The sequence below is a fragment of the Engystomops pustulosus genome, chromosome 3, assembly GCF_040894005.1.
Source record: "Engystomops pustulosus chromosome 3, aEngPut4.maternal, whole genome shotgun sequence".
In the NCBI taxonomy this organism is placed as follows: domain Eukaryota; kingdom Metazoa; phylum Chordata; class Amphibia; order Anura; family Leptodactylidae; genus Engystomops; species Engystomops pustulosus.
In genome coordinates this window covers 136,250,686-136,265,612 of record NC_092413.1, presented here as the reverse complement: position 1 = coordinate 136,265,612, position 14,927 = coordinate 136,250,686, and the positions used below count along the sequence as shown (strand labels likewise).

Below are 14,927 nucleotides of genomic sequence, written 5' to 3'. Positions count from 1 at the left end.
GAATAGCTTTTCCCAATACCATAAGAACACTTATAGTGACACTCCTGCTCATAATATATGCATAATAATGGTGCGAGTACCTGTGTTTTCCCTTTTTAATATTTCTTATAAGGTATATCTCTAGAAGTCTGACCCTTCTTATTTCTGTAAAATAACTAGCATTTTCTCGGTTATTCCAGTATTTGAGACTGAAAAATAGCACTGCAGCTTCCTTTTAATTTTCCATTCAAATATTATAAGCCTAAACGAAGTGCAGATGGACACTAATATAAGCCTTTAAAGTGAACCTGTCACCAGGAATATAATTTTTAGCTGGTGACAGGTTCCAATAGCCTATGCTATGCTGATTTCAAAAATTCTGAATGTTGACACACATTTTTACAATCAGCATAGCATAAGCTATTATAATCTCCAATTCCTGGCGACAGGTGCTCTTTAAAATCAACTGACATTTTAATAGATGCGTTATACTGGTGGGGGAGGGGCCTGGCCTGATCAGATATGTGTTTTCACAATCACATGCGTTTGACCTATATGCAATCGGGCCAAGCCCCTCCCCCAGGCATTCGCATTGCATTTCTAAAGCCACTTGTTATTAACAGGAGATAACAGCGGCCTGAACGCATGTGTAAACCATACTGTCTTTTGCTGGTTTTTGATTCATGTGGAATGGCATATTGCCTTAGAATGAACCTGTCACCACATATCAGACACTTTTTACCTATCCTATATCTCAGCAACTGTACCAATACATACATTTTTATATACAGGCATAGACATGTCTCTTCTAATACCTCTGACCAGTATTTCCCTTAAAGGGGTATTCCCATCTGGGCATTCACATTTAATTAAATTCATTTGCCTTATGTAAATATTTCTTCAATTGGATGTTATTAAAAAAATTTTTCCTGTGTGAAGATAATTTCTTATTGTCCCTTAGAAACGAGATAGCTTTCTCAGATACGACCACCTCACATTTAGGCAGTAGTAGCCAGACATGCGCTATTGAGCCCTGCCTGACCACATGGATTCAGCGTTCCTTATTACAGGACGGCTGTGGGACCTGGAGTAACTCCTCAGACATTTAATATTCAGAAGATTTTTGTTTCCTTGTGCAATCCCTCCAGCAGTTGTGGCCGTAACCAAGGACACAGTCTTGTTTCTAAGGGACAACATGGCTACATTTATGAGAAATTTTCTTCCCACAGGAACATTTTTTTTAATAACATCTAATTGAAGAAATGTTTATATATGGCAGATTAATAAAACTGAATGTGAATGCCCAGATGAGAATACCCCTTTAAGCTATATACATGAAAAGTGAAAAACTTTTTTAACAGTGGGTATACACTGCACTAGACACAATACTTTTTAACTGATCAGTGCCCACAGCCATTGGTGAAATGGATCATGCGAGAGGTCTGTTAAAAAGTATAGCCTGTCCTAGTCAGAACCAATTTTCCACTTATCATTCATACACTATATTTCACGAGGATCCGTGAAAAACTGATGCCGGGCACCTTTGATTAGAACCCTGTTTGGCTATTCCTCTGTTATAAATTTCATTCTTTTTGTCCTTTGGTTGCCTCTCCACAAAGTTGAATATTGTCATCTATGTTTTCACAGTGTCAGGCCTTATACACATGTCAGCGGTTTGCAGCAGTGATTGTGAGCCATAAACAGGAGTGGACTACACAGAGATAAGGTGTAATGAAAACATCTAACCTGTTGTGTGTTTGTGTTCTTTGGCACACAATTACCGACACAGATTACTAACGCCTGAATAAAGTCTTATACTGTTTACATCCACAACGTGGCTTGTTTCAATAGCAATGGCAACAGCTGGCTGTCAATTCATTCTGTTCACATCAGTTTTTCTAACCTCAGTTCAGCACAACTGATGGTAAAACTGATGCAATGATTCTGATTGAAGAACAATAAAACTGAAGGCAACAGGTATATGAGAACCTCAAGAGGAATAACAGAGGAGCAGCACAATGCACAGCTATTACCCTCAGGGGTATGAACACTTTTTTTAAACAGAAATTACTCTTTGCATTTAGCGCTACAATGTTTTAGTAATAAGTGAACTTATTTGTGTGAAAAACAGTGGCACTGCAAACCTAAGGATGAATTAGTAGTGTTATGGGGGCTACACCTACCCCCTTATCCTCATCATCCATCTCCTCATGCTGATCAAACTCGCATGCTTCTGAGGGACTCACCAACCGTAAGGTCTTCAAAAAATCTCGTTCCCTCGGCTAATAAACACAACAGACAGAGAAAGAAGGTACAGCAAAGACACAAGACAGACCACAAATGAAGAGAAGAATGTGAAAAGAAAGTAATGAAGAGGAGGCATAAACGGCAAAGGAAGTCATGATCACAACATAAAACAATCATGAAACGGGGCAGACCACAGAAAGGGTTAAAAGCAACCTGAACTAGAAGGGTACAGAGGCAAATACATAGATGTAATCTAAAGTATGTGATATCTGTAATAAATTTATCTAAGGATACATGCACATGGCTGTGTGCTCACTGGGGTCGGAACCCAGGTGTAGCACGTGGCTGGGTGGAGAAGGGTGGGGGAGTGAGAGCTCTTCACCCCTCTCCTCTCTATTGAAAGTCGAGCCGTATTCAGAAGTATGGTCAATCAAATGGTATTGTCGGCCAGACAATCTAGTATTGTAGCCTAAGATAATGATACTATAAACTTCATAATTACACAAGGCACTGTTACATGGGCCGATTATCAGGCATTACTATTCCTAAATAACAGAAGTTCACACCACTGTCAAGCACTGAACTATTAGTTTATTGGGTCTTTTGGATACACTCCCAGGACATTGGCAATTGATAAAAGCAAAGCATACTGTATGCTGCGGACCAGCACTGTGGAGTCAGTAAGCCAAAGCTCCACCTCCAACTCCGATTCCTTAATTTCCAGCTCCACCAAAATGGCCACAGACTCCACAGCCCTGGTTTTGCTGGTAACTCTAGCAGTGCTGAGATGAGTACAGACATTACTTCCCAGTACCTTATTCATCTGATCTGTAGTGGAGCAGCTTCACTACTGAGCATGTACATAAAGGGCACTACACATTCATGTGTAGTATTTGGTTTCTTGGGTGGTATTTATTTCTATACTGTAGCATGTATAATCTCAACAGTGGCATTTTGCACTGTACTCTGATTGTTGTTGCATATAGGGTGCTGGTTACTGATGCTGCCTCTTAAAGTTCAGCAATATGACAATGTGACCAATGAAGGTAGCCTAAATCCTAAGATCAGGTCGGTCCACTTTCTTACACATGTGACTCCACCAAAATGGTCACCTACTCTGACTCCACAGAGTGGCTACCAACTGATCATGTGATTCACGTGAAGAGAAATTTTACTAGGGTTAGTACAATCTGACCCTATTAGAGAATTGTACTTACCCTGGTAAACTTTCTTATTAGTGGCAGACATAAATGTCAATGGTCAAAGGGTGATGTATGCAATCATATGCTTAAACAGTGGCATTCACCTAAGCCTTCTATCAGGTGTACACAGTGGAAAATAACAACCACGTACACTGGTATGTGGAGGCCATCTACAACAGAAAACAATAGCATTATGAATGGAGTGGCCTGCATTGATTTCCCCTTATCCTCAATAAGCCTAAAATATCTGTATCTGGTAGTAAGTTCCCTCAGTTTCCCAAAAAAATAAATGGAACTAAAAACAAATTTTCACCTGGGGCATATGAAAGTATAAAAATATACAAAACTCAAAGGGAGCAATTCATTATTGCATTAAAACACAGTCTAAAACGCCTTTCAAGACACTAAAAAGGGCTTTTATACCATATTTTGCCCCTTTTCTGCCTTGTGAAATAGTCCCTGTGCCAAAAAATAAGGAGGTTGCCCCACATTCTGGGTCAAAGCAGGTTTCAAAGTAGAACTTGACAGTCTTAAATTGTGACAAATTCAACATCACAATGATGAATCTGACACAGCATTAGACAGAGCCTGCGACACATTCATAATTTCCCCCTAAAGAATATTATGAAACAAAAAATACTGCGCAGCATAGGGAGAGTGTAATATTTTGCAACTACATATAAAGCTCAATAAAATCCTTGTTTTTAGTATCATAAAGCAGATAAAAGGTACTCACCAGGGTATCTCCAGAGAGTACTTCTAATAAAGAGATCAAGTTATGTCCATCTCGAAGATCCTCATAGAGATCTCCTACATGCTTCCGTACCTGTAGGATGAACAGATAAAATACACATACATAACTTAAAGAATTTTTACTTTCAGAGGTCTGGCAGCATAAAAGCATCCTATGAAAAAGAATCCTCAAACTTCCACAGATCACTCCTGTAAACGGTACACCATCATTTACTGTGAAGCTGTGGACACCTCATGTTCATATGTGACACAACTAGTGTATGTTCATTATGGAATGGGTTCCCAGTGGATTGAAGTGGAAAGCCTTAGGCCTAGCAAAAAAGAAAGTTCATAAAGGCAGTATATGCCTTTACACCCGGCTCTCACCGACAACAAAATTCTCCAACGCTTCCTCTGACAGTGCACAGGAACTGGTCCGGAGCCTGACCAAACATAGAACACTTGTGAGGGATATACCCATTGATCCAGCACGACATAGGTAGGCAGTAATAATCTTCTTTACTTTCCCATATTAAAATCCACAAACATCAAGGACACAAAGCCCTGTTACTGCTTTTTGCAGAAAAACAGTAGCAACGAACGGTGCAGAATTCAATACTAGTGAAAGGGCACTGAAGAAATTCCCCCAAGTGACCCCTGGGCAGCAGAACTTGGTACTTCTTGTGGCGACCTATATCCTGCTAGCTTCAACAGATGCAAGGGAACCTCCATCCTAAGTCAGTGGTCAAATGAGATCCACATACCGAGCCAACCACTGATATGGGAGTGGTTATGGGGGGAAATGCAAAGAGTAATGTCTATAAGAACGCTCTTCATCCATCAGAAGCCAGCAAGATACGAGAGGAAGTACCAAATCCTGCTGCCTGATGGTCAAGTGATGGCAAACTTTTACAGGGTAAGTATAATTTAGGTGACCCTATAAGTGTCTTATACTTACCCCTGCTATAAATGGCCAACCCCTTTAATAATGGGGCATTGTACAAGCATTGCTAAAGGATCTTTATCTGAATATGCCCTGAAGTTAAACGTGAAAAGGGGTAAAACAATGTCATATCAAACTTGGCACTGTTTGTGTACCAATTTTCCAATACATATGAATTTGAGTTGTGGAGAAATAAAAAAAATTCAAAAAAATATACTGAAGCTTTTCAAAAGCTTTGTTTTAAAATATCATTACCCTGGACAGAGCATACAGTACAATGCCAGCACAACCACCACTGTTACAAAGTTATGATAAATGCCAGGTTTTTTTTAACCTATTGTTTTTATTTCTGTTTGTAAACTAATACAATGGAATAAATTTGGAGTGGACTTTCTGGCTGTCAATATTGTATCCTAGCAACAATCCATTTAAAAGATTCCAATACAAAATTGTTTTTAACCTCAAAACCATATGCTCTCTTTTTATTACACCTTCATCTTTCATGCAGGAAAACTTTACAGTTGCCATCAAGGAAGTATTTGTTCAGGGGGCCCTGAGTAGAGAGGCCCCCCGAAGTCCATTGAGAGTATTGGGCACACGCACAGCCTCTGGTGCACAGCCTGCGCTCCCTCTCCTAACTTTTCACTGCAGCAGTCAAAGAATAGAGGAGAGGGCACAGCATGAGATCATGCCGGCTCAGTGTACAGGAAGAGAAGTAAGTTCTCCTTACAGAGACTGTGTAGGCGTGTGGAGTCCACTAGGGGATTATGGGAAAATATGCATATAACTTTTTCAGGATTGCATAAGGAAAACCACGACTCTTTTAGCTACCTTGTAAGGCAGCTCCCTTAACATCAAGCATGTCCTACAGGAAGCCTTATGACAAGATGCCGGATCAAACCCAAACCAGTATATCTATTCCAGATCCCGCATCATGTCATAAGGCTTCCTGAAGGACATGCTTGATGTTAAGAGAGCTGCCTTACAAGGCGTGAAGGGTTGGAGGGAGGATGGAGACCTTCTATAGATGTAAGGAGAATACAAATGGCGGATGTCTAAATTGGTGAAATAAATAACTTTAATTTAGTAATATACAATGAATAGTTGGTACGAACAAAGATGATTAGGCAAGAAGCCGAAGGTCAGAAGACCCGAGGGGCACACCGGCAGATGTGCGTTAAGAAGAGGATGGGGGAGCGTTTGACATATTTTCAGAGATGGTAGATATGATGCTCCGCAATCGATCTGTATAGTCACTGATGAGTATGTAGATCCTGGACAGAAGGGGCCAGATGTGGTGTCTTCGTCCAGATGGTCACAAATGCTCCAAGGGGTATACACAGTGTAGAGGTGTCCAGGTGGAAGGAGACGCACCCGTAAGAATGGAGAGTGCGAGGGGTCCCTATTAGGCCCTGACTGGGGCTGAATGAGGGACCCTAGGTGTCCCTGGTTAGTCCTCAACTCGGGGCAGCAGCCCTAGATGGCTGGAACCTACCCCTGTTCTCGGCCTACAGACCCTATATGGGGTGGAGAGGGAGGAGGGGGTATGTTCTATGCTTGGACTAGTACTGTGGTGGTCACAGTCGTGTGCCCACAGTAAAAAGACACGTGCATTAGAAAGGTAGAAAAAGAAGGGTGATAAGACAGATTTAAGGTACGAATCCCTTAATAGTGTATATACATAGTCTTGGTATAAGTCGTGCGACAGAAATACACTATGTGCTAAGTGGAGTAAGGTCAGTCTTCCCTACATGCCATGTTTCGCCTATTGAATATAGGCTCATCAGGGGAAATAGGACCTATTGGCAAAACAACAATAAAAGACACCAGGGTCATGAGCTCAGGTAAGCAAGAGTAAAGGTATGATGAAACCAATATTTGATGCTTACCCTTACTGTATTCAGTAAATATGCAGCATGCCTAGAAGAATCGATTAGGGTGCACCTAATAACATAACAGAGCGGTAAGGTCAGGTGGCCGTAGGAGTGATAGTTTACCAGAGTAGTCATTGGTAAAAAATAGTAGAGTCTTACCTAAGGTCAGTGTGCAGGCCAGTAGAGTCCTCCAGAATGGGTGCACAGGGAGTATAAACGCCAGGGCAGTATAGTGATGCTGCCGAGGTGAGCGCTGAGACACTGTGTGTCAATGAGGCCGCTCGTGTGTTGCCGGTGGGTGCGGCGCATTAAAAGCGCGTAATCTCCGTGGTCATGTGACGTCCACGTGGACGATGGATGGGCCGGGTGAGGGCTACACAAACATGGCGTCCGTGAGGCGCCTGCGCAGTGCGCTCCGTGTCCAAGTGCGCAGCCGCCGGGAAGAGGCGGGGGAAGAGCGAGCCGCGTCGCCCGGCAACCGAGGGAAGCCAGGCACTGCAGCCAGGTCTCGCCCGGGGGTCAATCCCAGAGGCAAGCACAGAGGACCAATCGAGGCGCATCGGCGCAGGTAAGGCGGACAAGGTAAGTAATAAAGTGTGCGGACCGCCACAGGGGAGAACGGAGATGGAGGAGAATCCCATCAGAGATGAGAGGGAAGATCCACCGAAGTTTTAGAAGGGAGGTCACATGCGGTGCCACAACTAAGCATGGTAGGACCATAAATTAGGTTCAAGCCTGGGCATTGGAAAGGAGGGGGAAGAGAGCAACCATAATGGGGGAGTGTGTGGTCAGTACACAGAGAGATAAGTATGCTGCTGGATATGAAATTCAGGGGCAGCAGGGTAGTGGAAGCATTTAGATAAAACAGTTGAAGTTCAATTGTTCATTGAGGCCAGAGGGGGTGACTGTCTTAAAGAGAACCCGTCATGCAAAATAACTCCCCTAAACTAAATATATTTTCATAAACTGCCATTAGTAAGCATTGCCTCTATCCCTTCATTGTCCCTCTATATGCCTGTAAACCTAAGCAATGAGGTCCTAAAGCTGTATGCAAATGACCTGTGAAATGTCCAATGAAGCATTAGCATATTCAAGCTGTCCACCTTATTCATGAGTGGGAGGCACAGCCACACCCCCAGTGCATGACTGGCAGCCTGTATAATGATGTGAGGCTGTATAATGATGTGCTTCCTGGTGCTGGTGCCTGTGTGTGTATAGGAGAGATACAACAGCTCCAGGCAGCCATGTTACAGCAGAACAAGTCAGATTCATGTGTAGCTGATGTCTGTGTCTCTCACCTGTATATTAGGAGGATGCAGCATGTCAGCAGATGCAGCACAGACACTAGCCATGCTTTACTATACATTACACACAGACATGAGCAGGGGGAGGGGTAACAGGGGTGACATCACTGCCTCTGACCATGTGACCAGCCTCATTTACATGATAAAAAATAGATGATTTTACAATGAAAAATGTATGAAATAACTAGATAAAGGCTGGGATGGGATCCTTGTGAGCTGCTCCAACAGGTAGTAGTGACAGGACAAGTGACACAGACCTGATGACAGGTGTCCTTTAAGCTGATGGATCCACTGGGCTTCTTTCTGAAGAAGTAGACGGTCCCAGTCGCCCTCCCTCTTGGGAGGGTCGATCAGGTCGATCCAAATGAAGCTTAGGCCCTCAATGTCACCCTTGTGGCTCTCGTTAATATGTCGGGATAAGGATTTATTGCGGCCGTTTCTAATGTCTCCTAGATGTTCATCGATGCGGCGGCGAAATTCTCTGAAGGATTTGCCAATATATTCTTTGCCACATGGGCATGATGCTCGATAGATAACCCCTTTAGAAAGGCATTTAATGAACCTACGGATGGTATAGGTGGTTCCTGTCACATTGCTGGTAAAGGACTTGGTGCAAGTGACCACCTTACAGGCAACACAGCCACTGCACCTAAAACAGCCTTTAATCTCTCTTTGAATCCACATGGTCGGAGTGGGGGGTCTCGTGTAATGACTATGTACGACCCTGTCTCTGATGTTGCGACCGCATCTGTAGGTAATACTAGGAGAGGGAGAGAGATGTGGGACCAAATCAGGGTCCATCCTCAGGATATGCCAATGTTGTGTGAGGATTTCTTTTATTTGGCTGGCTGCTCCATCATAGGTGCCGATGAGTCGAATTAGGGAGTCGTCCTTGGGTTTGGTTTTAGGGGTGAGTAAGGTAGTTCGATCAAGGAGAGCCGCTCTTTGGTATGCTTTCCGAAGGATAAAGTCTGGATATCCCCGTTGTCTGAAGCGTTCTCTCAGATCTTTAGCTTGTTTCTGGAATTCTTGTCGAGTGAAGCATTTTCTGCGTATTCGCAGGTATTGGCCAAATGGAATGTCAAGTTTGAGGGCTGGTGGGTGGTGAGACTCCCATCTAAGTAGCGAGTTAGTTGCCGTGGGTTTCCGGTAGATGGTGGTCTGTAGATCTCCAGTGGGAGATTTGGTAATGGTTACATCCAGAAAGGGGAGGTGGCTCGAGTGTATCTCGAATGTGAACCTGAGTCCTAGGGGGTTAGTGTTAAGGTTGTCCACTAGTTCCGAAAAGGATTCTTTTGTGCCCTCCCATATGAGAAATATATCATCGATATATCTGGCCCAGAGGGAGGCCAGTTCTATCCCTCGTGGACCAGAGTCGCTGAATACGTGGTTATGCTCCCACCAGCCCAGGAACAAATTGGCGTAGCTGGGGGCGCAAGCGCTCCCCATAGCCGTGCCCCTGAGCTGGTGGAACAACTTATCGTTGAAGGTAAAGTAGTTATGGGTCAATGTGTATTCAAGTAGTCGTAGGACAAAATTGTTGTGAGCCCTATACTGAATGCCTCTGCCTTCAAGATAGAACTTAGCGGCTTGTAACCCCAGGATGTGGGGGATAGAGGTATACAGGGCTTCAACATCCTTCTATAGATGTAACACAATGGAGAATGGATGGAGGATGGAGACCTTCTATAGATGTAACACTATGAGGAATGGAGGGAGGATGGAGACCTTCTATACATGTAACACAATGGGGAATGGATGGAGGATGGAGACCTTCTATACATGTAACACTATGGGGAATGGAGAGAGGATGGAGACCTTCTATACATGTAACACAATGGGGAATGGATGGAGGATGGAGACCTTCTATACATGTAACACAATGGGAAATGGAGAGAGGATGGAGACCTTCTATAGATGTAACACTATGGGCACTGGAGAGAGGATGGAGACCTTCTATACATGTAACATTATGGGGAATGGAGGGAGGATGGAGACCTTCTTTACATGTAACACAAAGGGGAATGGAGGGAGAATGGAGAACTTCTATAGATGTAACACAATGGGGAATGGAGGGAGGATGGAGACCTTCTATACATGTAACACTATGGGGAATGGAGAAAGGATGGAGACCTTCTATACATGTAACACTATGGGGAATGGAGAGAGGATGGAGACCTTCTATACATGTAACACAATGGGAATGGAGAGAGGATGGAGACCTTCTATACATGTAACACTATGGGAAATGGAGGGAGGATGGAGACCTTCTATACATGTAACACAATGGGAATGAAGAGAGGATGGAGACCTTGTATACATGTAACACTATGGGAAATGGAGGGAGGATGGAGACCTTCTATACATGTAACACTAAGGGAAATGGAGGGAGGATGGAGACCTTCTATACATGTAACACTATGGGAAATGGAGGGAGGATGGAGACCTTCTATACATGTAACAATATGGGGAATGGAGAGAGGATGGAGACCTTCTATACATGTAACACTATGGGGAATGGAGAGAGGATGGAGACCTTCTATACATGTAACACAATGGGGAATAGAACTGTCTTAAAGGGGTTTGCTCACGAAAGAAAGGTCTCAAATTTTAGTCCCCTAGTGATGTTTATGTGTACTTAAGAAACCCAGATAAATGGAATATACACAAAATAAAAGATGAAGATAAAAGTTTTAAAATTTAGAATCCAAAAGGCTTCTCTATTACGTAACTTGCAATCTCTATTCCCACCTTGTTAGGGAACTTTCACTTTCTCTATCCTTAACACTAAAAGAATAGACAAGTCTCCTCCATGTATCAGCAAAAAATGTTTATATAAACTAGATATATACTTATGACAAGAAGTAGAGCCATCTGATGCATGGCGTCCAATAAGTTTTTTAAGGGAGTGTATTGTAATACCTACATACTGAAAATTGCATGAATTGCATATAGCAAGATAAAAAGCCATTTTGTATTGCAGTTAATAAAAGATTGTATTTTATAAACCTCATCATTGTAAACAGAATAGAAAACTAGCATTTTTCATCAACTTGCAATTGTTGCATATGTGTTTCTCCCTCATGTATAGGACCCTTTAACACTCAACTAGGTTTCCTTGTCTATATTTTCTTGTGCTATATACAAAGAAGAAGATACAATATTGTCTATGGTACACGCTTGACGCGATACAAATGGACATCCAGATAAGATATTTTTCATTTTTAGCTGATAATACTGGTAAATATGTTTTTTTATTATATCAACCACTGCACCAAAATCACTGCTATAAGTGGTTGAGAAAACCAGTTATTTTGTAGTTATTTGCCTAACTTTTGCCTAACAATTGTTCTCCAGATTTTGCCCAGATGGTAGATTTTTGAGTTTATAAGTGCAAGTAAGTGATTATATCTGGGAAGACCACCCTCTTGGAAGGCCACCTTTTAAACCGACATTTCCTTCTTTATCTTGTGAACAGCACTACTTCATCCATGCACCTCTCTCCCCATTAGCATCATGGCACCCGAGTACAATGGAACCATGTCAACTTTGATCATTTCCATTCCACACAGATCATTTACAATAGGGTTGATCATATTCCCACCAGAGTTGAGTATTTTCATAGGCAAGAACAGTGCTGGAGTCTGTGATGTTATTGTTGTTAGAAACACTTATACCCCTGACAGCTTGACAATAATGCCAGCATGAATAGATCCCAGTAGAGACAGTTCTAAGAGTAAAGACAAATTAGATATTACAATCACAGTATATAAGGTTGAAAAAAAGACCCAGGTCCATTAAGTACAACCTAAAAGTAAAACAAATGTTTTTTCCCATAACCTGTAATATTTTTGCTCTTCAGAAAGGCATCCAGGCCTCTCTTGAACATGTATAAACTCAACCTCCTGTGGCAGAGCGTTCCATAGTCTCACTGCTCTTACAGTAAAGAACCTTTGTCTATGGTGATGGTAGAATCGCCTCTCCTCTAGGCGTAGAGGATGCCCCCTTGTCCTGGGCACAGGCCTAGGTATAAAAAGATCTTTGGAGAGATCCCTGTACAGGCGGTCCCCTACTTAAGAACACCCGACTTACAGTCGACCCCAAGTTACAAAGGGGCCTCTGGATTTTGGTAATTTAGTCCCAAGCTACAATAAATGGCTATAACATTATTTTATCACTAAACCAATTGGCCACCAAAACACACAAATTTGCCCCTAGTCCTGGCAGTCTTATTGTATGTACTAATCTTTTATGCAGCACTGTATCTGCCATGGAAACATCCACATCATACCCCAGGTCCAGTCTCAAACTTAAATCCCTCATTAACCCATGTTGATGCTGGGTTATAAGAACAGTGAGATACTCTAACAAACCCCTAAAATTTTGTTTCTATAACCAAAGTTGAACGTTCAGCTCTGTAGTGTCCAGGATCACTTTTTGATCCTTTATTTAATATTGGTACCACTTTTGATTTGCCCCTGTTCTGTTAAACAGAAGCAGTACTTAGGGAAACTTCAAATATTAAGAATAATGGTTTCTCTATTATATTACATAAAAGCATGTATGCCACCTGGGCCCGGTAATTTGTCTATTTCAGTGGTTTTGAGGCGGGCTAACATTTAATAGAGGATTTACATTATTCCTCATCTTGTCATCCACCAGGGGTGTTGAGAAGACGACATTCAAAAGATTGGCCCTTCCCTCATCTCCCTCCACTATGACACCTAGTTATTCCTCAGAAGAACCACATCATTTACATATTTCTTTCAGTCTCTATTTTTGCTGCCTTATTTCTCTCTCTATAAATGCCTCATCACTATCTTTTTGTTTTAGCAACTTAAAAGTCTTATCTTTCTCATTTATTGCTCAACTTACAGTACTTGTCAACCACATTGTTTTATTTTTCTTGTTTATGCATGTTTCTATATACATGTTTGTGTCCTTCTTTAGTAAATGGGTGTAGGATTTATATTATACACTTCAAAGTAGTTATTATTTCAATGACCCACTTTTCTTCCCACTCGATATGTGTCATCAATATGCTAGTTATCCTCTTCAACATACATTGTGATTTGGCAGGTATCCAGTACTGGGGCAGTTATGATGTATCTAAATCAGGAAAGATTCCCCACCATGTTTTTTAAAGAGAAACCAACCCTATTAACCAGCAGAAATTATGTGGTCTTGGCCAGAGATGTAGTTTCTTTTTTAATTGCTTTGAATGTTTTAATGATAAGACTATACATTTGGTTAAAGCGGTTGTCCTGCAAAAATCTTGCAGGCGGGCTGGGGAGTTTAAAAAAACAAAACTGTACTCACCTCCTCCGTCGCTCCTGGTGTCCCGCGCCACCGTCTCTCGCTGGTCCGCGCCCCTGTTTGTTTAAAGGAGCATGGTAGCTCCACTGTTCTGTTTAGCGCAGGACACCGAGTGCGATGGAGGAGTTGAGTACAGCTTTCTTTTATTAGAATTTACCTCCCCAGGCTGGCTGCAAGATTTTCAAAAGAGTCGGACAACCCCTTTAAGCATTTATATTTTAGACCCCAAACCAGGCATGAATTATAAAGGAAGAAATATATAGGGAAGATTATAACTCAGGGTCACTTTGCTCTTAGATTGGTTCCAGACTAAAAAATAACAAAATTAATCATACATATACATATATAACTGGAGAAACACAAATTAATTTTAAAGGATGAAACATGGTTGAATGTTACAAAACAACCAAATGAGGCAACTTGTATGTAGGATAGAGAATAGTATTACAATGAAAAACTGATTGCTTGAACTTGCAACATTGATTCACGAGCATTTGAAGAGGGAGCCATATGTATTGCCTCCATTTAGGCAGTGTCCATTGCAGCAGCTTAGTATTATATCAAATGCTCACTCTTTATCTAGGTTGGTTCTTCTCTGTGGGTCACCTTCATTCCACAGCATTGCAATGGCTATATCTGCACTGCCTATTACCTCTACCTTTATTAGTCACTGTGGGGAGGTCCGTTAGGCTAATTTTATACTACAGTTCCTTACCTCCGTTAAAAAGGTAAAGAATGGAAGTTTAATGGAGCTTTAACAATGAATTAAAAATCCCATTGGCATCAATGTAAATTTTATGTCATCCGTTATTTTCAGTTTAGATATGTATCCATTGTCCATGCATTTTTTGGACCGACATAATGACGGAGGCTACAGTTAAACAAACACATGGATAACGGATATCTGCCAAACTGACCATAATAGTTTTTTTTTTTCGTATTCAAATTTTTATTAATTTTTAGTAACAAAACAATGCGTAAAGAGAGGGAGGAGGGAAAGGGGTAAGCACTTACAGTCAAATAATCAGGTGCCAACATGCACCCATTTGTGGAAAGGGGAAGGGGGTTACATTTGGATAATGCAACAATTTATAACAAAGAATGTCAAGTGTATGACAACAAAAAGTCAATATACCGTTATCTACTGAAACAGGTTCACTGTAAGTTAGATGCATTCTATAAAATTTTAAAGGAGAAAAAAGAAAGAGGAAATAGCGGCGAGGAATCGCCAGATATGAGGAGAAATAGAGAAGGAAAGAGAGGAGAGTAGGGGAATCAAAAGAAGGAGCGTTGTGCCTCCCCTTACCTAGAGCTCAGATCTCAGTAGAAT

The 14,927-nt window shown here is 41.7% G+C and overlaps 1 protein-coding gene and 1 long non-coding RNA gene across 24 annotated transcripts in view; one reads left to right on the top strand and one right to left on the bottom strand.

Annotated features, from left to right (window-relative positions):
• The window catches only part of LOC140121972 (uncharacterized), a 34,250-nt gene extending 30,935 nt beyond the window's left edge, over positions 1–3,315 (top strand). Inside the window, exon 5 of the long non-coding RNA XR_011854229.1 lies at positions 1,627–3,315. This is a non-coding gene — a long non-coding RNA (uncharacterized lncRNA). The remainder of the gene's footprint in view (positions 1–1,626) is intronic.
• The window catches only part of DST (dystonin), a 385,421-nt gene that overhangs the window by 236,258 nt on the left and 134,236 nt on the right, over positions 1–14,927 (bottom strand). For 16 of the 23 annotated variants that reach the window (XM_072142244.1, XM_072142226.1, XM_072142233.1 and 13 more), the window contains 2 exons: positions 4,165–4,254; positions 2,226–2,261 (listed from right to left, as the gene is read on the bottom strand). In XM_072142244.1, the coding sequence (XP_071998345.1) occupies positions 2,226–2,261; positions 4,165–4,254 (126 nt within the window). The remainder of the gene's footprint in view (positions 1–2,225; positions 2,262–4,164; positions 4,255–14,927) is intronic. The other 7 variants (XM_072142253.1, XM_072142249.1, XM_072142229.1 and 4 more) reach the window with 1 other exon arrangement.